Genomic DNA, 23,386 nt, shown 5'->3' with positions numbered 1-23,386 from the left:
TGTAAGTTTATTTTAAATTAGAAATAAAATTAAATGTGTAGTCGAATCTCTTCCTATTTTTTTCTACTTTTTTAAGTGATTTTTTTCCTACTTTTTAAATTTTTGATTCCTTATTTCCTACTTTTTCCCCCAAAAAAAGCACTTCGGGGTCTGGATGTGGTTTTTAATTGCTTTTCTTTAGTTTATGCACTTACAGTCTGCCACGCCATGCATAGAAATTATTTTTTACTAAAATCAAGAACTCTAGGATAAAAATTTGTGGCTTGTCGCATGAATTTGTTTCACAATTTTTCAAAAGTCATAAATGTTTTCCAATTGTTAATTTTCGAAAACCATCAGGCCATTTCAGGACACCCTCCCCATGCTGTATTCAACATTTCAGAATATTTATTACTGCTAGCACAGGAGTTCTCAAACTGGGTGCTGCAGCACCCTAGGGAGTTGTAGAAAGAAACGAAGGGTGCTGCAAAGTTTCCTTTGTATCAATATATATTTAAAGGGGTGAGGGTGCATAATAAGGTCATCTACACCAATGAGGTCATATCCTCATTAATGTAGCATAGTAAAAATTTGTTGGATCGTAACTTCATCGTCATCAGAAACATTTGATTATAAAGTGTTATCAACAATCAGTTTCTAATTACCAGGCATCAGAAAACTGGTAGCAAAAGTTATTACAGAAGACTGATGCCAAAACTTTCTGACCTTATTTTATGGTAAGTTTCGTTTCAAGGACGCCCATATAGGGGGGCAGCGGGGGGGGGGGGGGGGGCTCGAGCCCCTCCTTAGAAATTAAAACTTCCTTGCTTTTAGTATTTTTTTTCTTTGTAAAAATGTAAAAATTCTTCTCCTGCCATAAATGAATAAGTTATTAAAAATGTCAAATTTTAATGACTCTAATCTGTCCTGAAATTGGTTTTCATGGGGAAAATATCATGCTAAACCATGGTTAAAATATCTGAGCCCCCACTTACAATTTTGCATATGGGCACCCATGTTTCGTTTTGACATGGATCACTGTAGGTTACTAGAATGAAAAAAGTTATTTATTGTTCTTGAAACCTAATTTATGTTCCTAATAAGGCTAAACCGTCTTTCTTTGTTAAAACTGCTAAAAAAACACTTAAATTTTCACTTGTTTAATTTTTTCTTAGTTTTTCTGAGTCATCTGATGAGCATTCAAAAGCTGGAGCTAATTCACTCATAAATGAGCAAGATACTAGATTATGAACCTCACGGTGGTCTTATTTGGTGCACTTACCTCAAAAATAAAGATGGTCTGGGGTGCCATGAGAAAGTTCTAATTCTTCAAGGGGTGCCGCGAGCCGAAAAAGTTTGAGAACCCTTGTGCTAGCATATAAATTATTTGAAAAAAATTATATTTAATATTGTCATTTGTTTACAAATGGAAGGTCATTGAAATTGAAAGTTTTACACATACATCTTTTTTAATCATTACTTTTTTTAATCAATACTTATGCAATTTTCATTGTTAGAAGTTGTGAAATATGTAATGCGAGATTTGTGTATTAAATTTTAATGTAATTTCCTCTTTTGTTCTTGATTTAGTGTAAAGATTACCAAATAAATAATAAAGCTCTACTAAGTGTTCTGAGGCGAACTGAGAGTGAAGATGAGTTAGTTGCTTTTCAACAAATTGCAAAGCACGAGTTGAAAGTACAAAATTCTAAAGATAGTGGAGACAAAGATGGTATGTTGAACAAAGAGTATGTGCATGCAAAAATGTTTTCATTGCTCCACTTAGATTTTTGTTAATGTTAATGATGTTCTAACATTAAGTCTGACTTGTTGTGTTTGAATTCATGAAATAATGCCATGTGTTGCATGAAAGTTAAGTTTTATAGAAAATAATTATTAGTGCTTAATTTTTAATACTACATTTTTTTGTTTTTTGCTTTTAAGAATATTACGTCAATTGCATTAAGTAAATAATGATTTATAATGTTTATAAAATTGTTATTTTGTTATGCATGTGTGCCTACTTAAACATTCAGCAGCCTAGAATCAAACTACAAATGTAGAATGTTATTGAGAGGGGGAGGGTATTAATGTCCTTTATATATTTTCTCTAAGAAACAATTTAGAATTTTTTATGTATTATAATTTAAAATTGATGAAGTAATGCAGTTTTTTCTACAGAAATGAAGAAATTCATCAAAAGTATTCATTTTATACAAGCAGTTGCTAACCAACGTCTTGAGAGATTGCATGGAATTTCTAAACAGTTGGATATTGACTCTGCAGAATTTTACTTGGTACTCATTATTCTATAAATTCTTTTATTAAAATGAATTTATGTAATTTGCCAATATAGTCATTGATGTTTCTTGGCTATTCAAGCTCTGAAAAAGAGACGATTTGAATATTTTAATCAATGCTTCTCTTTTTTATTTTTGAGCTTGTTTTAATAAAAAGTAAATTCAGATGGCACTTTGAATCAAATCATGAATTTAACTTTCTAGTTTTTAAATAGTCACTGATACTTGAATAAAACCAAGTCATTTATAACATTATTAACTATTTAATTTATAACACATTTGCTTGTTTTCTTCCTTGATAAACTTAAACAATCATATCTTCTTCCCAGTTTTGAACATTATTGTGCACTGCCTTGTAATTTTTGTTTTAATCATCAACAATCTTGATGTTTGATCATGAGCTATCTTATTAGAAAATTTGTGAAAAAGAGATATATTTTGCATGCTAAGTTTTACACTTTTAAAGAACAAATAAGACATTCTAAATGTGTTATGAATATTACTAAGTTACTCTACTCAATTGAAAACAAGTTTAAAAATAAGAATAATAACCATAATCCTCATATATATAATAGCCGATGATCGAGTAACGCGCATGTTTCAACAATGAAACTCGCACCATGACATGATAATTTGGTAATATGTTTTTCTAATGTTTAACATGCAGGGAAAGGCAGGGCTGAACTCGATCCAGTAACTTAATTGTTTTACTGGTAAGACTGTGTCATTTCATGGGAATGAAGAAACGAAAAAATGGTCAGCAATGAACGCTACCTACTGGAGCTTGGGTAATTCTCTGCAGTGAGGGTTACAATTTCAACTATCAAAATATCACCAAACAGGCAATTGCTTGGTTCAAATGTAGGAGCAATTTTTACCCATCATACCTTGATGGGGCGTTTTTCTAAATAATAATTAAAAAAAAAACACACAACAGCCCAGAACACTTAACAGATATTTAAAAGGAGTTTTTGTATTTTGAAATTCTATTTATGTAAATTTTCTGAGTTTTCATAGAATTTTTTGTGATTTTACCATATTTGTAAGGGGCAATTCTTAGATTTATTTGCCTCTTAAATTAATTTGTTACTTACATACAAACTGACTCGACTTTCAGAGAGAAATTGGGAACATATTGTGTAATGTTTGTTGCAAATAAAAAGTTTGATGAAAGCAAAATGCAATGTATGTGTTTAAGATCAGAAATTTACCATTTGCATACATGAGAAGGATTCATTTTTGTGATTTAAATTTTAGTAAAATGATTTTTTTCTAGAATTTAAATTTTCATTTATTGTTAAGTTTGATAAAAACACTTTTAAATATGATGCAGTGAGAAGCAAAGGTATGAAAGTCCCAAAATTAAAAATTTGGAGATAAACAGTACACATGGTAGGTGAACCTCTCCTCTGTCTTGGGGGCAAGAGATGGTACTAGTAGCCCTGATAGGTGCTGCTAGACAGCATGATTTAGAAAAACCTTTCAATGGAAGTCTACCCAGGATCTGATCTTTAAAAGCATTTTACTCAAAACTTGTAAATGTCCACCCTTTGCTTCTCACTGCCTCATATGTTCCTTGCCTTTAAAATTTTGTTCAAATTATGAGAAAAATACTTCTAAAAATCGGTTTAATTTAGGTATGGTTTAGGGCTAAAAAATCACTCGGCAGCATTTAACTTTAACTGAAAAATAATTAAATAATTTACCATGAAATGTCCCAAAACAATGATAAAAATTGTGAAAACTCCTTATTATTTAGTAGTAGTAACATTTTATTTGTCATAGGATTAAGAGTGCACATTTTCAAGCTCACTAAACTTTTTTTAAAAAGTCCTACATTTGTGAATTCCAAAAAAAAAGGAATCTTTTTTTTGTTTTCAATCAGATTGATACATTTACACATTTAAAATTGATTTACAGTCGAACCTCGTTATCACGACACCTTTGGGACATTCAACAAAGTGTCTTTATAGCCAGAGCGACGTCATAACCGGGATAGTTTAAAAATTCATAATTAAACATTAGTTAACCATAAAATTAGATTTAATGAAGAAATCAATACTGTTTATGTTTTTAAATAGATTTAACTAATGTAAATTTAAATTATTGGTAAATATAACAAAAATTATTCAAGAAAAAAAAAACTTTCACTTTTTTTTTCAATTCTACAATACTTTTCAATAAAATGTTTGATAAATTTTTTAATAACATTTGTCACACTCCTTCTTCCACAAAATTGCCAGCAAGAAAGAAACCAATTCAAAACTCTTCTTTTTTGTCCACAATTTGATTACATTTTGACGGCTAAGCCTTTTCACCTTTCAAAGGTGAAAAAACCCTTTATAATCTTTTTATCCACTTTAAGTGCTGCGTGTCCCTTTTCAATCTAATGAGGAGCCCCTTATCTCTTTTTCTCTCATGGAAGAAAGTTGTGACCACCTACAGCTTAACGTAGCTATAGTCTTTCTCTTTTCCTGCTGTTTCCCTCGTCCAGTAGTATTACCAGGGTTTCCACGCCACAGGGAAACCTGAAGAAACAGGGAAAACACAGGAAATTCAAAAATCAACAAAAAAACAGGGAAAATCCAGGGAATTTCGAAAATTTCCTCAAAAACCTTTAAAATACAGGGAATTTTTTTTCCTTCTTAAAATAAAGTTACAAAAATCAATTCCCAAATATATAAACTACCAAAAATTAAATAAATAGTAATAATTATAATGAGAATATTAATAAAATTCAGAAATAAAGTAAAATAAAAAATGGTAATTTTGCTTGAAAGTTTTTTTAAAGTAAATATTAAAATATTTATCATAAAAATAGAATCTTGAATTTCATGATAATTTAGAGTGTATGAAATTAGTCGTCAATAATCACTGTTCTGGGTCACTTATGCACTTTTAGGTCCATGGCTAAGAGAAGTTTTTTTTTTTTTTTTGAATAAAAAGTTGAATATATTCAACCACCATGCTATTATTTCAGTTATTATGAATTCGTATTTATTTTCCCTTATTTGTTTAGAAATTTGTGTTTCGTTTTTTTACCCTGTGGTGAAATTATCAAGATGTTAATGTTCTTTTCCAAATAATCAGTGCTCGCTCGTTTGTAATGTTTTATTTTCATACAGGGAAAACACAGGGAATTTTTTTTCCAAAATTGAGTGGCAACCCTGATTACAGGCCACCTGCTTTGAATTCCTCTCTATTGTCCCTCTTGTCAAAGTCAGAAACCTGTACCTTACTGAACTTATCTACTCGCCCCCTCCCCCCACCCCATTCTCGAGGTGTCATGCCTGGTCAAATCTCTTGTCAGAGTCCAAAGATCCTACAACAAACATTTCTAGATGTCTTCATTACTTTATTGAAAATTTTTCAATTGCAAGGAAATATTTGATCCAGTTTGCGCAGCTCAAAGCATCGTCGTAACCAGAGTTGCATGAAAAAATCTGTCGTAAAATCCAATGCCTTTTTACATTAATATTATATGGCATTATTTCAGAACTTTAAAAAAGTGAAGTGACATCCGGAGTGTCATGAAATCTGAGTGTCACGATAACGAGGTTTGACTGTAGTAGCATCTATAGTGAGCATTTTCTTAGTTATTGGAAACTACACAGTTTCAATTTTTTCTAATATTTTAGAAGACTAAATTGGGTAGGTTGCCAAAAGACAAAACGATGCATTTAAGGGTTAGCAGTATACATTATGTACATTTGTCCTACTCTAAAGGTGGACCAAAATGCAATACGTCAAATTTTCTGAAGCGTGCATAATTTCTTTACACCAAAACGCCTGCTAACTTTTTCAAAACTTAAACAAAAATCCCTTGTTATCCCACTTAATGAGGTTAGAGCAGCACCATCTTTTTTCACTCTTAAATTATTTTCATTTTCACCTCCTTATTTAAGGAATACTCTACATTCCCTTATTTTTGCCGAATATGTTCCTTGGAGTGAGAGACTATACTTGTCTAAAACTCATGTTTACAAAATCCTATTTGGACAGTGGTAAATAAAAGCAGATGTTAGTTTTACTTACTTGTAACAGTTTATTTTTCTGTATTTGAAGGAAATGGTTTCTGTAAATTTATTTTGAGTAATTTGTAAGATTTTTAAAAAAATTTGCTAGGTTCTGTATTTATGTAAGCACAATATAAAATGCTTTCCAAAGTAGGTTTTCTTCAATAGCTTTTAGATTTTAGTTGAAAGATAGTTACAATGTAATTGGTTATCTCTTAATGCCCTTTAAATGATTAGTTGGAAAATATTTGAAAAGAATTTAACCATATACAGTCACACCGGTTGATAGCAAATTTACAGCTATAAAAGAATACCTTCATTTCCCCTTCAAGGTTAACTGTGCATTATTTAACTTTTTATTACAAAATTATTGCTATAACAATTGTGTTAGGTCCCTTCTACTTTACTATTAACAGGTGTTACTGTACTATGAATTTGTAGATTGTATTAAGTTTTTAATCTAAAGTTCCCCCCCCCCCCCCGACTTGCATTAGATAACTTTATTTGAGAAAAAGATTTAATGACTTTTAAACGTTTTCATCATCTTATTAACCATGTTTTATTCATTTTTAGAATTATGATACTGTGGATGCTCCTGTTTCTACATCAAGGAAATTTATTTCATTGCCATTTGATGTAATTTTAAATAACAATATTGCTTTGGATTACTTTACTCGTAAGTATTTATTTTTATTTGTTTTTTTTGTAAGCATCCAGCAACTTTTAACTTCTTTTAATCTATGTATTTAATATGGGGGATGTTTTTAATTGAGTACTTAAGATGCTACTAAACTGTATAACCCCTTAATACTGTATACCTTATGTAGTTGTTGCACCTAAACAAATCAACTGTTTATAAAAGGATGACCATCAATATTTGCTGTTAAAATTTATTTAGTTCTTTGGATAGGAATAACTGAATGAAAATAGTATATTTGTATTCCATGTTTCCCGTAACCCTGAAATGACTATGGAACATGTGTTCCATAAGTTTAAAATTTGTTGTATGTTGTTGAATACAAAAAAATACATAAATTATATTTTCCCATATTTGTCTCAGAATGTTAGTATATTAGCAAAAAAAAATTTTTTCACACTACACTATAATTTTATTTTGAAAACATTGCAGATGTTTATAACACACATCAGCATTCATACTGCCATGCTTCTACTTTTATTTAGGACTAGCTGCATTGTCCCGCTTTGCAGGGCCTACCTTGAAAATAAAAGTTATGTCAAGTGACACATGTTCAACAATCAGCGTTAAACAGAAAAAATCTGTAAAATTTCCTGACAGATTGTGGAAAAATAACCCGAAAGGAAAATTTTAAATCCCCCGATTATGGGAAAAGCCTCTAAACTAAAACCAGAAGTTGATTTGTTCATATTTGAGAAAGAAAATGGCAACATCTTTCTTCTCAATGATTTTCTTCCCGCAACAAATTGTAATAAAGGCATTGTTCAACAATAAATTTCTAATTGAAGGCTTACCAACATTTTAGCATGAAATTTATTAAAAACAGTTATAATTCGCATTCTAATTACCTTGGAACACTGGAACTTATTTCATATGATGCAGAAAAATCAGGGGTTTCCGTGGATATTTTATTCTAATTTTTGTGAGCATATTTTCACCTTCATATTAGAAAAATAGCATTTTCAGGTCCTAAAATTAAAACTCAAACTGTTCGTTTCTTTTTTGGCGTTCGAAAACCTCCTACAAATTCCTTCTTTGGTGTGCAAGTACCTCCCTGCCAAATTTGGTCGAGATCCGAAATAAACTGGATTTGTATAGGGAACATACACAAATTTTCTCTGTTTTATTTATATACATTACTTTTGAATTCATGATTAAGTATAATCAGAAGGTTTAGAATATGAAAGCTATTATTTAGTGGATTTAGAAATGTATTAAATCATTTAAAAATACAATCCATGAATCTTGCATGTAACAATGCAGGAAATGTCTTATAAGTATTTCAGCATAATTGCAATTAAAAATTCATCCCAAGTATCTAGAAGGGAGAGCGACTGTTCTGCGGGTTGGCTATTTTTGGCTAATTTCATGAAGCAGTTCGACTAGCTTCCAAAATTTTCACCTGGTAACCCAGTGCTGGAGTTTAACAACCATTTTAGCTATTATTCTGAAAACTTAACCGGTTTTGTGTTCTATGTTATCTGATCTCTTTCTAGTGTGCGAAAAGCTCTTTATAATATTTTGTTGTTCTTACCTTGATATTTGGTTGTTCCTTTAAAAAATGTATCAATATCTTCCATTGAGCTAAGTGAATTTGATTGTGGTACATAACTTATGTTTTCTTTCTTAGAATATTTAACTGGAATGGAGGCTGATGGATACGTCTTCTTTTATCATAATGTTGAAGTAAGAACATCAATTTTTATGTGTGTCTGTGTGTGTGTGTGTGTTTTTTTTTTTTTTTTTTTTTTTTTTAAATAATTAAAAATGACCAAATCTTGTGTTGAATACTTTTATTTTCAATAGTAATGAACAACATGTTAATTTACTGTTTTATTATAAACATAGTTTGAAAAATATGAGAGAAAGTGCAAAGACACATTCCAAAATACTTTGCTTTTTAAACATTTGCTGTCAAAACGTTGCCCTTTTGCCAAAGGATATAATGTATTTTTAAAATTACATTAATAACCATTTTGCATCATGTGCTAGCGTAAGATTAGCAGCCAAAGTGTTCAACATGTTTGCATATTTATGTAACACAATTTCATATAGTCGTAGTTTTCACTTGTATCATTATGTTTTCAGAAGGATAAAAATGAATGTCTGTGAGATAATCTAGAACTGGCAAAATATTTGCATTTTAGGATTGCTATTTTAGATTTCTTGTACATTTCTTCTAAATTATTCATTGAAAAACATATAAAAGTTCCTTGAGAGAATCTGATATTGCAGTACCCCAAATTCTTGAGATATGCTCATGTCTATCTCAACTTATTGCATATAGTAGCTATATGCATTTAAAGGAGTCATGCGAAAAAAATATGGAGTTTTGGTCCGAAAAATTTGACACTGTTTGAGTGTAAATATAAAGTACCAAATATAAGGCGCAAAGTATGGCACAAATGTTTTACATTAATATCAGAAGCAATGAAATTAAGCATTACTTCAAACATTTACTAAAACAAATAATTCATTTAAAAAAAATTTGTGTGTGTCATTAAATGCTTTATTATTACACCTTTGTATCCATGTTAATATCTTTTAGTTTATGCTCACGTCGTAATGAATAAACATGCCTATATGCCTAATGAGAATTAACAAATTTTGTATCATTTGAAAGTTTTAATTTTATTGTAACTGTGTCCTCAAAGATATAAGCCTAATTTAACTCTATTTTGCAATCAAACAACTATTTCTAATCTTGTTTTTCATGGTTGTTATGCAAACTTTTCTTCATTATAATTTTTATTTTTAAGGGGTTTCGTACTACTGTCGAAATGTTAAATGATAATGGGTATGATGACGCCTCTGCAGAATCTGTCTCAGAAAAATTGAGAAGTTTGGCTTTACAAATATTCGATTCCTACTTAGGTCCAAATGTAAGTTATTGTAGTTCATGTTGTTTTTAAGACTGTTTCCAAATTTAAAATTTTCATTACGATAAAGAAAATAAAACATTTAAAATGTTCAAAATACTTTGCCAATTAACTTCTCATGCATTAAAGATTGATAGCATGCATTTCGGTTTTAAAATAAAATGTTAAAATCATATTTTATACAAATATTCATTTGATGAATACATTATTCAGTAAAAATTCTTTAATACTTATAGTTAGTAAAATATGGGTTTAAAAGATTTTATTGCATTTCTTCAAATGTACACAGGCTACCTCAAAAGTGAATTTAGATGAACTATTGCTGAAGAAACTACTTTCTCGGATAAAAACAGAAAATATTACTGAAACATGCTTTGAAGAAGTGCAGGAAAAGGTAAGGAGACTTGATACTCCATCAAGTTTAATATCACGTAAATGAAGTAATGAAAGTCTGAGCATCTGAATTAATGCCCTCCATACACTAAATCAAGAGAAATAAAACCTTTTCCAGTGTGAGTGTTTGAATTCTCTTAAATCTTTTTTGCATGATTTTTTTTTAATGTTTTTTTTTGGGTCACTTAAAGCATTCTATGCTAATTTCAAAAGAAAATATATTTCAATGGTACCCCCCCCCCCCCCTCTTATATTTGAATTTGATTCTGGGTCGGCTCAAGTCCAAGAGGCAGGAAATGCATATTTTACTATAAATTTAGTATGTTTGTGCAGTCAGTGTATTGTATGAAAGCAAAATAAATAATGAAAGGGTTGTATATAATTTTTCTGAAATATAAGGTTCATTCAAATGAAACCAGGTCACTGCGTCTAAGTTCACTTTAGATGTTTGAGGATGCCACGTAACTGCATGTATGGAGACACCATATATTGTTTGAGAGACTGACGCATGCGCAACTTTTCATGTTGCACAGTGAGTGATCTAACGCCAAAGAGAAGGTGGTCACACAAGTTATCATCCACTACGCTACAGGTCCTTTTTTGACCACAAGGGCTCACTCGGGGAGGGGGCCCACTGCTTGTTGAGTTCCTGAAACGAGGAATCACCATCAATGCCCAGTGTTATCAAGCTACTTTACAGAGCCTTAGACGAGCCATTTAGTCGAAACAGCCAGGCATGTTGTCCAAAGGCGTCCACATACGGCCAATGCAGTGAAGACAACATTGCAGTAGTTTCGGTGGGAAATGCTGGAGCTGGAACATCCACCGTGCAGACCTTTCACTATGTGACTTTCAAGTTTTTGGACCTCTAAAACAAGCTATTTGCAGATGATACCTGGATATCGCGGATATCACAATGGACGACCAAGTGTGTGACTGGGTTCACACACACACACACAGTCCTGGACCCGATAGCAACCTACTAGCTTCTTCAAAGATGGAATTGACCGCTTAGTGTTGCAATGGGATAAATGTGTTAACAGTTTAGGTGACTATTTTTGAGTTAATAAAATCGTAACCTTCACTTTAAGCTAGTGACCACGTTTCATTTGAATGCCCCTTATACGTTTTAAAACATGCATCTTTAAACAAGAAACTAGTCCCTAAAAAGTAAAATGAACTCCTTAAAAACTCCTTACTTTTAATTTTCAAAGTTGAGTATGAACCCTGTAAAATGCTACACGTAGCAACACTACTGCAGTAGCTACATTTTTTAGTAATTTGTAGTGTAGCGCACTACTTTTTAAAAAAAGTAGTGTAATGAGTAGTTCAAAGCAAAAAATAGTAGTTTGTAGCGATTTTTGGAAACTACTGTTAAAGAAATTTTTAAAAAAAGAAAAGAAACAAAGTTTAAACGAATCTGACTGGTGCAAATATTACGCAAGTACATCAGCGGATGCAATGAGAAATAAGACTCATAAAAATACGAACTGACTTCAGGCATATCATTTTAATGCCATACGTTATATCGTTTGACGGCATTAGTTTGTTTGGCTTTGTAATTTTCATACTTTGCCAATATTTGCATTGAATAGAGCTTGGCTTTGAAAAAAAAATGTATGAATTAGCTATATCCACCAATTTAGTAACTCGTTTGTTTTTTTCTGGCCGTATGTCCCATGTAAGAACATTTTTGATTTCAAAGAGATTATTGTTCCAATACTGTTAAAGCACTTATTTTTGCGAAAAAAAAGATATCGATTGCGATAATAAAGATTTGCGAGCTGAAAATTTTGCGAATTTTATATGAACAGACCGAAAGTTGAAAAACAAAAATATTTTGCTTGGCTTAAATTTTTGTAATTACAAGTGCCACGTGAAAATTTAAATCTCAAAGACACAAGTACTTTTACAGTATTCACTAAATTAAGAATCGACTGTAAGTATGTCGTGTTTTTTGATATTTTGCTCACATTACTAAGTATTTTGAAATGCTGAACTAATTCATAAAATTTCCTTTTAGGTGTATGAAATTTTAGAGAATGAGTTCTATCTTAACGGTTTTAAGGGCTCCAAACAATACATCAAGCTTCTAGCTGAATTAGATTTATTGCATGACTTAACAATGAGTGGAGATTTAGGTAAACTTCTTTTTATTTTATTTATGTGCATAAATTTTTCTTCCTTTAAAATAGCTCATGCCCCCTAGAAGTTAACCTAAAGAGTTCTTGCTGAATTAACATTTTATTTCAGATTTAACGAATCATGAGTTAAATTTAAAAAAACGTTTAAAAGCTCAAATTGCAGATTGCTGCAGACACATGTTTCGGCGTTACTAGAAACGCCTTTGTCAATGCAAAAGAAATGAGCTTATGGATGGAAAGACATCCTGCAAAAGTTTTTGCTGGATTTGTGCTTTTTGACATTGTTTTTTCTTATTTAATTTTTTATGTAAAAAGGTATTTATTTAACTGAATCATAAGTTGTCTAAATAAGTAAACTAAAGTTTTTGCTTATTCTTGCAATTTGAGAAACTCTCTTTGCTTAACATATTGCTGAAATAATGTTCTTTAAGTATCTTTTCTTTTTTATTTCAGATAGTTTATCGTCTTCCAAATCAGAAGAAGAAAAGGTGATGACTATATTTATATTTTCTTTTTTACTATCAAATACAGCTTTAATTTAACATGTTTTTACTATAGTCTGAATTTTCATGTCATAGTATGGGTTTAAAAAGTATTTTAGGGAAGCAAAGCTTACTTATTGTAAATTGGAAAAAAAAAACTTGCTTTTGTAAAGTTGTAATCTTTCTCATTTGAATATTTTTAGTTCAACTGTGATGCTGTAGTTCCCACGGACGAGGATATGCTTAACGAACTTTTGAATGCTGAAATTTCGCCCTCTGATTATGAATTCCCTGAAATTTCGTCTGGACCATTGTCAGACGAAACGAAAGAAATTGGCATCATAGTGGCAGAAGTACACAGCACTGGTAAATATGTGAGCACTTGATTCAGTATTATTTTTCATTTTTCTTCTATCCTGTACATGTAATTTATAAGAACCTAGCTAAAGTCTCATGTTTTAACTATGACTGAAAGAAAAGGGGAATTTTCCTTCTGTTTCTTTCTAGTACCTTATTTTCCTGCATATAATCCGCGGATTATCTGCTAAAAAAGGCAAAGTTTATTTATTACAAAAAAGCGTGGGGTGCTGTCTAGTTATATTTTTGCTTGGACAACAAATGGAAGAAATTCAAGACAACTGATAAGAAGCCCCCATGCTTTTTTGTATTACAATTAAAATTAAGTGATTGGTCAACTACTATCATCCAAAGATTATTTTTCACTTTTTAGTTCATTTTGCTACGAAAGCGTGCTTTTAGTTTTTTTAAACTATTATTTTATTTTTCTGTTTTTTAGTCTTATGTTGGAGAATTATCAGACGACAAAATTATTTATAAAACGAGTGCGAGGTAATATCTTGAAGTTAAGACAAGGGCACCCCGATAGGAAGCTACTGTGAGTCATCGATGTATGTTTGCGAAAATCATATTTATATTACTTTGAAAATTTGAGATGCATTTGAATATAAATTTTGTTCAACAATGGTCTAATCAGCAATGAATTTCCAATTGAAGGCTCACCTAAATTTTGGCATGAAATTAGTTAAAAACAATTATATTTCATGTTCTAATTACCTTTGAACCTTGGAACAAATTTTGTCTGATGTAGAAAAATTAAAGGTTTTTGTAGATATTTTTAAATAATTTTTGCGAGCATTTTTTAATGTATTTTTTTTAATTTCTCCTTTTTCACATTGTTGGATTTATGCCAAAATATTGATTAAAATTGAAGGAAACTAACAATTAAAAGAGTTAATTAATTTGATTATAAAATATTGCATTGTCATCGGATCTGAGGTCGCGTGCCAAATTTCAAAAGAATCCGATCGCAGGAAGTGGGCGAAATTTGAGCTGCAAGATTCCGTTACAAGATACATACATACATACAGGTGAAGCTAATAAAAGCGTGTTAAAATGGCAAAGTTTATGAGGTGCGGATTATACACGACTGCGAATTATCTGTGATTTTCTTTTCCCCTTAACACCAACACATTGAACCTGAATATTTTTACAGTACTATTCACCGATCGAGACCGTTCATCGCTGCCTGCCTGTATGTTGGTTATTTTACGTTGCTTGAATGTTCCTCTTGGCGATTCAGGTTGGGTAAAATAAGTAACATTACAGTGAAATAGGTAGCCATTTGCACAAGATTAGACCGTTTGCTCCTTTGTCTTGACTCTTTGTTTTTCAAGTAATTAGCGTACTACAATCAAGATTTCAAAAAGAAATCATTATATTTCAGATTAATTTTAATTATGCCTTTAAAGTAATTACTTTTTCACGTTTTTAATTTAGTTGCTCAAATAGTATGTTAAATTGAAACTTTATCTTTTTACATTGTATTATCCGCGGATTATACAAAGCTTTTATTTCTTCAGGCCGATTTTAGGACCTGGGGATTATAGGCCGCCCGTGGATAATACGCAGGAAAATACGGTATATTTAATATGCAACTCATCGTTTTTAACCATCATCAATCTACTGTTGGTTAAAAGTCTTAGGTTACTGCTTTCAGATGTTACAGTGGCACCGACTCCATGGAGCCTGAGGGGGCCCGAGCCCCCTCAAAAAAAATTTTGAGGGGCCAGAGCCCCCCCCCCCCCCCCAATAATTTAAGAAAATTATTAGCTATTTAATGCTTTCTAAACTCAAATTTGTCTTAGTATTTTTTATTTTCCTTGTTTGACGACTTTGTAAAATACATTCCGTAATGAGTTAAAATGAATAATTATTACGCTAAAAAGTAGGTTAACTGAAAATGAGTGGTGTGGATAATGATAATGTTATGGTGCTGCGAGCACTTAGAATTTGTCCCAGTGTGCGAACCTGCGGATCAAGTCTGTCCGATCAACAACGGGCAGAAGGATTGAACAACTTGACTGTTCATTCATAACCACCGAGATATTTTGGATGAATTGAATATTCGAGCAGTGATCCACTTCAAATTCAGTAATCTAGTCAGGAGGTCGATATTTGCACCTTTCTAAAGACAGCCCTAATATTGGTGTTTAGATTAATTTTAAAAATATCTGTAAAATAGTGAATTAATTACATACAGAATGTTAGATTTAAAATTTCGAAATATTAGTACTATTTTATTATTGTATTACTATAGTACTGCATTAGATATTTTCAAATACTTAAATATTTTTAGTGTATAAGACCCTATAAAAACCGACTATTTACATACTATATTAATTTTATTAACTAATATGAAACAAATTAACTTTGGGATGTTTTTTTTATTTAATGAACTCTGAGCCTTATTCAAAGCAAGTTTAAATGAGCTATTTCACTTATTAATCAAAGTGCGACAGTAATAGTTTATGATTGATTTTTTAATGATAGTTTAAGATTTATTTAAATATAATTTCAATCTTTTTACAGATATATATTCACTGTTCTGTAATAGTCTAAAAACAAAATTATTATACTATAAATTTAATTTTTTACGAAAATACCGTACAAGTGTTTTTTTTTTTTTTTAATTTTTTTTTATTTTCCGTTTTTCGAAGTTAAAACATGTGTCGAGTTAGCGAGAGTAGAGTTTTCGGGATTCTAATGTTGATAATACATTGTTCTAAAATGCTTAAAAAACTGTAAAACTTACTTTTTCCATCTCCAATTTAGAAAATTTCCCGGGTTTAGACCCGCGGTATGTCCCCCACCCTACCAGTAATATTTTTTGTGGGTAGGCGCCACTGGGATGCAAGTCAAGTGCCCTGCTTTATATCAATGCCTAGCCATGGCACTGCACGACGGCTTTCCCCAAATTAGAACTGTAAAAATGTCCCTCACTGAAGACAAGTGATATGATCTAATTGAACCAGAAAATTTGTGTACCAATTCTTAGATTGACTTTGAAAACACATATTGTTTGTTTGTATTAATCAGAAAATATGTAAATTGGCATTTTCAAAGTTCAAAAATCTGAACTTTTTTTTTGGAAAAGGGGTTGGGGGGGCTCCGTGGGATTACATACCCCTGGATCACCGGTGACGTTTAGCCCCTCCAATAATTTTTGCAAGTCGGCGCCCCTGACATATTACAACCCGATACTTTTAATTTGCAGTTAATGGCCATAGAATTCCAGAGTATGGTTGGAGGCATTTTTTTATTGCATCTTACTTTATCTTGACTGTGGATGAGTTAGGAATGTTAGATGCTATATGGATGCCAGCCCAAGGTTGTCCACTATTCAGTGAACTACAATCCAATGATTGCAGATTGTTGTTTCTGCAAACTGTGTGACCAGCTCAAATTTTATGCTTTTTTGAAATATATTTAGTCTATCTTACCCCCCCCCCCCCATTCCACATTATCTGTGTGTTGGCAAATTTTTACTTTTGAGATTTTTATTCTTACACATACATATATTATTTGTTTGGAGAACATAAAATGCTTAAAGGTTAAAGCTGGAAGATATGCATGATATAGAAAAAATATGGAATGAAAATATAGGGTCAAACAAAGAGAAGTAAAGTTGGCAGCAACTGATTTAACTCTGCTCAATATACATGTAGATGAAGAAACATTGATCATCATGAGTCAAAAATGCTTCAAAACTAGGCAAATTGATCTGCTTGTCTAGCTACCTGAGTGGAAATGAAGCATTACACAACAAGACATGTAATAATAATTAGAGAGATATGAAAAAGTGTAAAGACCTTTTGCAAAGCGCAAAAGACCATACTACAGAAACATGCAGAAAGCGGGATGAAATATTTTAGCGTTTACTAACCCAAGTAGTCATTAAAATTAAAACCCAACTTTAATGGGCTGATTCATCTTAGCTTGCATAAAAAAAAGGTTCAGTGCAAAAAATATGAAAGAAAAAAGCTTCTGTAAAGAAGCTTTTTCCACTTTTTTCTGTGGAAGAGATTCCCTTTTAAAACAAACCACTCAGCAATCCTCATATATTATTGCCTCAGAGCAACAGTAGGGTATCTTAGTGTTATTCCTGGGATTAGATGTCTTAGTGTTGCTTTGAGGCAACGATATGTAATAGCCAATTCACTGATCGATTAATGCTCTTAGTGTCGTCAACAATGAAACTTTTGCTGTAGTGTGCATGACGGGATTATTTCATTGTTAAAGAGCCAAAAATTCAGTGAGGTACTTATTATTTGATAATATTTTTTGGCATGCAGGGAAATGCTTTATTTTGACAAAGCTGAACTGGAACCGGCAACTTCACTGTTTTACTAGTTAGACTGTCATTTAATGAGAATGAAGAAACGAAAAAGTGGTCAACAATGTATGCTACCTACTGGGGTTTAGTGTTAATCCACTGGAGTTAGGGTTAAAATGTCAACTATCAAAATATCACCAAACAGGCAATTGCTTCATTCAAATGTAGAAGCAATTTTCACCCACCACACCTTGACGGGCGATTTTCTCGTTTAGAATAAAAACATTACTGTGAAGCGAATGTTATATTAAAATTCTTTCTCAGTTTACAGCTATTGAAATAATTTAGATTAAAGGTGTCATATGATAGTCAAAACATTGTTCGTTGAAAGATCATTTTATTGCAAAAGCTTATGATTTTTCTCTTTTAAAACATTATCCTACGACCTGCAATCAATTGCTTAGGTAGATATAGGTTACAAGATAATTCCTATTTCTTTTGCTTCGCAGTAACTTTTATTTTTAGTTGTTGAATAGTTGATTCTAATTGATATGTTTCTCTCTCACACACCAAAGTAGGTTTTTACTAAACCTTTAGTAGTTGCATGTATGGTTTTAATGAACTAATTGCTTTTTAGGCAGGTATGTGGTAGAATTGGATCTGAGCATATTAAAAAACAAAAGAGTTTTAGATTTCTATGCTATGGACTAACAGAGTGACGTAGTAAGATAAATAAATACCTTGTGCTGAACAATAAAGTAACGTAAAGTAACAACGTCTAAAAAGCACCAATTCGCAGATTACTGCAGACATGTTTCTGCGTTTCAGAGAACGCCTTTTTGAATGCAAAATGTACTGAGCTCATGGATGAAAAGACTTCCTACAAAAGTAGTGTTTACATGTTGGCCTCTTATGTCCAAAGGTGTCTTTTTGAGTTTGGCTTCAGTCAGTAGATTTTCAAGATGCAGAAAATCAACAATATAAGTGTCATATGATCATGTCACATGTAAAAGACCCTTTAAGTGTTCATTTGGTTTTGTATATTCTTGGTAAAATTAAATTTCTGGTGTAGTTTGGTATCGAAGAGAGCCCGGGTGCCTCCACCTGGTGTAAAAACTGGGCTTCAAAATTCTCATAGTATAATGGCTATCTGCCGATAAAGGTGCTACATAAAGAAATGGATGCCTGATTATGCGGAATGCACTAGTTCTGCAACTTGTAAAAAACCAATATGCAACCACATTGTAAACATTTCTATACTTATTTTCTTTTACACAGAAACTTTAACTTTTATTTTCTATTCAATTAAATTCTAATATGTAATTTTTTGTTGTGCCGTGAGTTTTTGCTTTGCCCAGTGTATTATTTCTGTTTTTAGATTTTTTATTTGACTAAAAATAACTTTGTCACAGGCATTACTCATCATGCTGGAAGAACTTTTGCTGTGTATGCCATATCTGTTAGTCATTATAGAATGGAAGGTCCTGAAGAAAAGTGGTTTGTTGTCCGGCGATACAGCGAATTTTACGACTTCCACGAGCTTCTTGTTCAAAAAGTGAGTTTATTTCTTGAAAAGTCTTTGCTACATAATAAAAGCATGCTTATGTTTTCTATGTGTGTTGTATGCTATGTGTTTGCGTGCTTGAAACATAGTTTAGCAATTAAAAGTTATGCTATGATTAAAGTTTTAACTGAATTCAAATGTATTTCTTTATTCTGCTCCCCACTCTCTCCTCTCTATTGCTAAAAGTTCTCAAATGTTCCCCTTAATTCAGTTTTATCTGCATGTTAAGTCAGTGTAACAGTACTTTAATTCAGTATAAAATTGAAAAAAAAAATTGTATTTATTGAGAAGAAAATTACTTTTAAGATTTTTTAAAAAATAATGAGTACAATATTTCCTACTAATTAAACATAGATCTTTTGGAGAAAACTTCAATTTGATTTTTCATGTTATTATTATTATTTGTTATTATTTGTTGGATAAGAAACTTTTATCTATTTTTAATTTTTTAAATTTTATTTGTAAAATTAATTGTATACTATATGGCCAAAAGTATTGGGACACTTTCAAAAATTCATTTTTACGGATTTCTCGAGAAATAAAAGACCAATTGCTTTGTAGTTTTATTCACATAAAAGATATATATATATATATATATATATATATATATATATATATATATATATATATATATTACTAGAGGACCCGACAGACGTTGTTCTGTTCAAACTTTGTAAATTGGAAAAGTTAAAAAATTTCAATAAACTATCAAGTGTTTGAACCGTTCTGTTGAAAATATAAGTTAAAAAAATGTTTTAAGCTGCTATGGTGTCAAAATGCGTATATTTATTACAACTTGATTTATCTAATGCCCACAGAGCAGTTGTTTTATTTACTATTTTTTACTTGATGGTTTGTTCCTTCAGCCACTCGTAGTATAAAAAGCGTTTCAGATATTCAGAGTAAAAAACTAACTACCCATCTAGAACGAACGGGAAATCCCGCTGCAACATCCCGCATATGAAAAAGAATAAAACTATCGAAATAATATTGTTTAAAAAAATGATAAAGGTAAAAACAGTTCGCTGAATAAGTGAAAATCACTCATCCCCCCCCCCCCTTCTGATGAAAAATAAGCATATTCTTCAACTAAAATATCTAAACTCTTAGTAAACTAAAAACAATCCTTTGCAATTTAAAATATTTCGCCAAATAAACAAAAATACAGTACATTACATCAACAGTTAAAATGTAAACATATAATCCAGTAACTCTATTGTTTATGGCCAAAGTCGCCAATCCTTGATGTTACTGTGATCCAACCGATCGTGAACGAAGCGTACTCCGACCGATTAGCGGTCGATCTTATGAACGCAAACTTTTAAATCCCACCCTCTCGCTAGAACTTAAATTAATGCTATTTTGAATCATACTATCTCATATCATGTTATAAGATTTGTTTTGTCCTGGTTAGTTCTCTATGTTGCAAACCTGCTTAATACATGTCCCTTTTAAGGGAACCAAAATATTTCTACAGAGAAGCACATCACAATCGTAGAAGGAAATTTTCATTACAAAAAGCAGAGCTGGCTTTCTTATTTTCCTTTGGCAACAGGTTAAATGATTATTTCACTTCTCGCTCAACAAAAGGCTAAAATAAATATTATCATTTGGGAGAAATAACCATCCAATTTTTAAATAAATTAAATCACTACAGAAATCACAACTGGCTTTCTTATTGTCCTTTGGCAACAGGTTAAATATTTATTTCAATTCTCGCTCAACAATAGGTTAAAATAAATATTAATCATTTGGGAGATATAAGCATCCAATGTTTAAATTAATTAATTAACAGAAACGTTTCCAATTCAATCCATCGCGCTTCAAAACCATGCTTGCCACAACTTAATTACACACAAAAAATTTGATCAAAATCGGTCCAGCCGTTTAAAAGCCTTATGGTGACAAACGTCCGCACAGAAGATTTTTATATATTAAGATATATATACTCCAGCCGCCATTTTCCCACAAAAATTAAGTTGAATTAAAATTTAGTTAATTAAAATTTTCATTGTAAATAGTCATGTCATAAAATTTAAAGTTAAAATATTGAAAATTCAATGAAATATGAACGTTTAAAGCAATTAATTCTTCATTGCTCATGCGTGAAGGATAGCAATTCCACCTCAATATCTTTAAAATTTAAAAAGTTATCAGCGATCTGATGAGCCAAATTTCTATCATTCTTGGGTAGGTGACGAATGGTAATTGATAATCTTCATAATCAGAAGCCCAGATATATCCTACATCTCATTAAAAAATTCCATCTTGATATCTTTAAAATCTAAAACGTTATCAGTGATCTAATGAGCCGAATTTTAATAATTCTTGGCTAGAAGATGAATTGTGAGTGATTGTTCGCAAATAATCCATTCTTATCATGAATCACTCTGCAACAATAGCAGGAAAGTGTTGCCAGTTTGCCTACGACCCCTTACCATTCGTCACCTATCCAAGAATGATAGAAATTTGGCTCATTAGATCGCTGATAACTTTTTAAATTTTAAAAATATTGAGGTGGAATTTTTTTATGAGTTGTAGGATATATCTGAGCTTTGGATTATAAACATTATAAATTGCTATCCTTCACACATGCACATTGAAGAATTAATTGCTTTAAACGTTCATATTTCATTAAATTTTCAATATTTTAACTTCAAATTTTATTATTATGTTTCTCCGATATGCTGTCACATATTCTGAAAGTTCAGTAACATTTGACCAAAAACTGCGCGTGATATAAGCCAAAAACCTTCAAAAAAATTGCATTTTTGAAAGAAATGCCTATATCTCGGTGGGTATAAGAGATACTTTCATGAAAACATATAAATAAATTTTAGATTTTTAACTTATCTTTGAAATTTATAGCTTATTCTCAGCTATTTACAATGAAAAAGGATCAAAAACCTTTTTTTGATTCCTCAATTTGTTGCTGGTCCCGTAAATGAATAGCAGACTTAATTGTAATTGGAAAATGACAGAGAGAGTATACTTTTTATGTGAAAAAAATTGCAGTGCAATTAATCTTTTATTTATCGAGAAATCCATATAAATGCGAATTTTTGAAAGTGTCCAAATACTTTTAATCATCTAGTCTATGTTATTACTTTTTCTTTCAGTTTCCAGTTTTGTCTTCCTTTAACTTTCCATCAAAGAAACCTTTTAATAACCTTAGCAGGCAGCTGATGGAGAAAAGACGCTACATGCTTAATGATTTCATACATTTCCTCCTTTCTCACGATACCCTTGCTATTTGTGAAGGATTGTTGTTGATGGTTTATAATTTTCTTCAGCCAAATGTTTCTGAAAAAGGGAAGAAATCTTTTGTGCGCTCGGTAGGTTATTGTTTCTTCAAAATTCCTGTTGCAATTATTGCTATGCTGTAATATATGCTGTTTATTGCCATGCATATTGTGTATTGCTCTGCTATATACATGTAAATTAAATAAACATCAATTTGAAAAACTTTTGCTTGCTAGTAGTGGTTTATAGTTATGGCCTTTAAACATAGAAGATACATCTGCCATCATCCGTTTTCTTGCAACTTTAACCGAAGTTGGAGTAGTAAGTTTTAATTTGAAATTAAAATAATGAAAGAGTTTTTATTTGTTTCTCAAACGGTATTGCTATGAAATTACTTTACTATTGAAAATAAATTTGTAACCAATTGGCTATGGGTTTTTATAAACTAAAAAAATATTCTTGCACCGCGTGCGCGCGAAGAGTTGGATTTTTATGTTTAAAAATCAGAAGAAAAGGTTCACCTTGTAGGTTAGTATCTGGGGTAGATTGTAAAGGATGGTGAATTATTTTTATTTATTTATTTATTTATTTATTTTTGAAGGGCATGCACGTGTGTTGAACTAATGATTGATGTTGAGTCCATTTTCCGCAAATGAATCTAGTATTTCAGTAAGGATGCAAGTTCAATGTATTTACTAGTAATGGATTAAAGGACTTACGCCTTTTCTGAAATAATCGATTCAAATGTGATTACATTACTCTTTGCTTTTTATTCAGTGATTTTTTCAGTAGTGGTATATTGAAATACTTTCAGTGCAAGATTGGTTTAAGATGAGTTTATTTAAATAGTTAAATAAAATGAATTTAATGCCAAGTATATTTTCCTCGGCTCATGTATCATCTAATCCTAAGTTAGTGAAATTCTTAACTATAGCGTCATTTAAAAATTGATAAATTTGGTGACAAGTGTTCTTCCAGTTTTAGAAAGGGTTAAATTACACAACTTCATCAAATATGTATTGAGCTAGCCCATTCTCTCCTCCTTTGGCTTGTAAA

General features: G+C 31.2%; 1 protein-coding gene across 1 annotated transcript in view; it reads left to right on the top strand.

The window, feature by feature from the left end:
• The window catches only part of LOC129234285 (sorting nexin-13-like), a 52,361-nt gene that overhangs the window by 15,305 nt on the left and 13,670 nt on the right, over positions 1–23,386 (top strand). The window contains exons 10-20 of the mRNA XM_054868280.1: positions 1,570–1,711; positions 2,161–2,276; positions 6,869–6,971; positions 8,623–8,678; positions 9,752–9,874; positions 10,161–10,265; positions 12,288–12,405; positions 12,862–12,896; positions 13,094–13,256; positions 18,936–19,078; positions 22,207–22,422. Of these exons, the coding sequence (XP_054724255.1) occupies positions 1,570–1,711; positions 2,161–2,276; positions 6,869–6,971; positions 8,623–8,678; positions 9,752–9,874; positions 10,161–10,265; positions 12,288–12,405; positions 12,862–12,896; positions 13,094–13,256; positions 18,936–19,078; positions 22,207–22,422 (1,320 nt within the window). The remainder of the gene's footprint in view (positions 1–1,569; positions 1,712–2,160; positions 2,277–6,868; positions 6,972–8,622; positions 8,679–9,751; positions 9,875–10,160; positions 10,266–12,287; positions 12,406–12,861; positions 12,897–13,093; positions 13,257–18,935; positions 19,079–22,206; positions 22,423–23,386) is intronic.

The sequence above is a fragment of the Uloborus diversus genome, chromosome 1 (genome assembly GCF_026930045.1).
Source record: "Uloborus diversus isolate 005 chromosome 1, Udiv.v.3.1, whole genome shotgun sequence".
Classification (NCBI taxonomy): Eukaryota; Metazoa; Arthropoda; class Arachnida; order Araneae; family Uloboridae; genus Uloborus; species Uloborus diversus.
The sequence above is the reverse complement of the archived record's forward strand: the minus strand, read 5'-3'. Positions and strand labels throughout refer to the sequence as shown.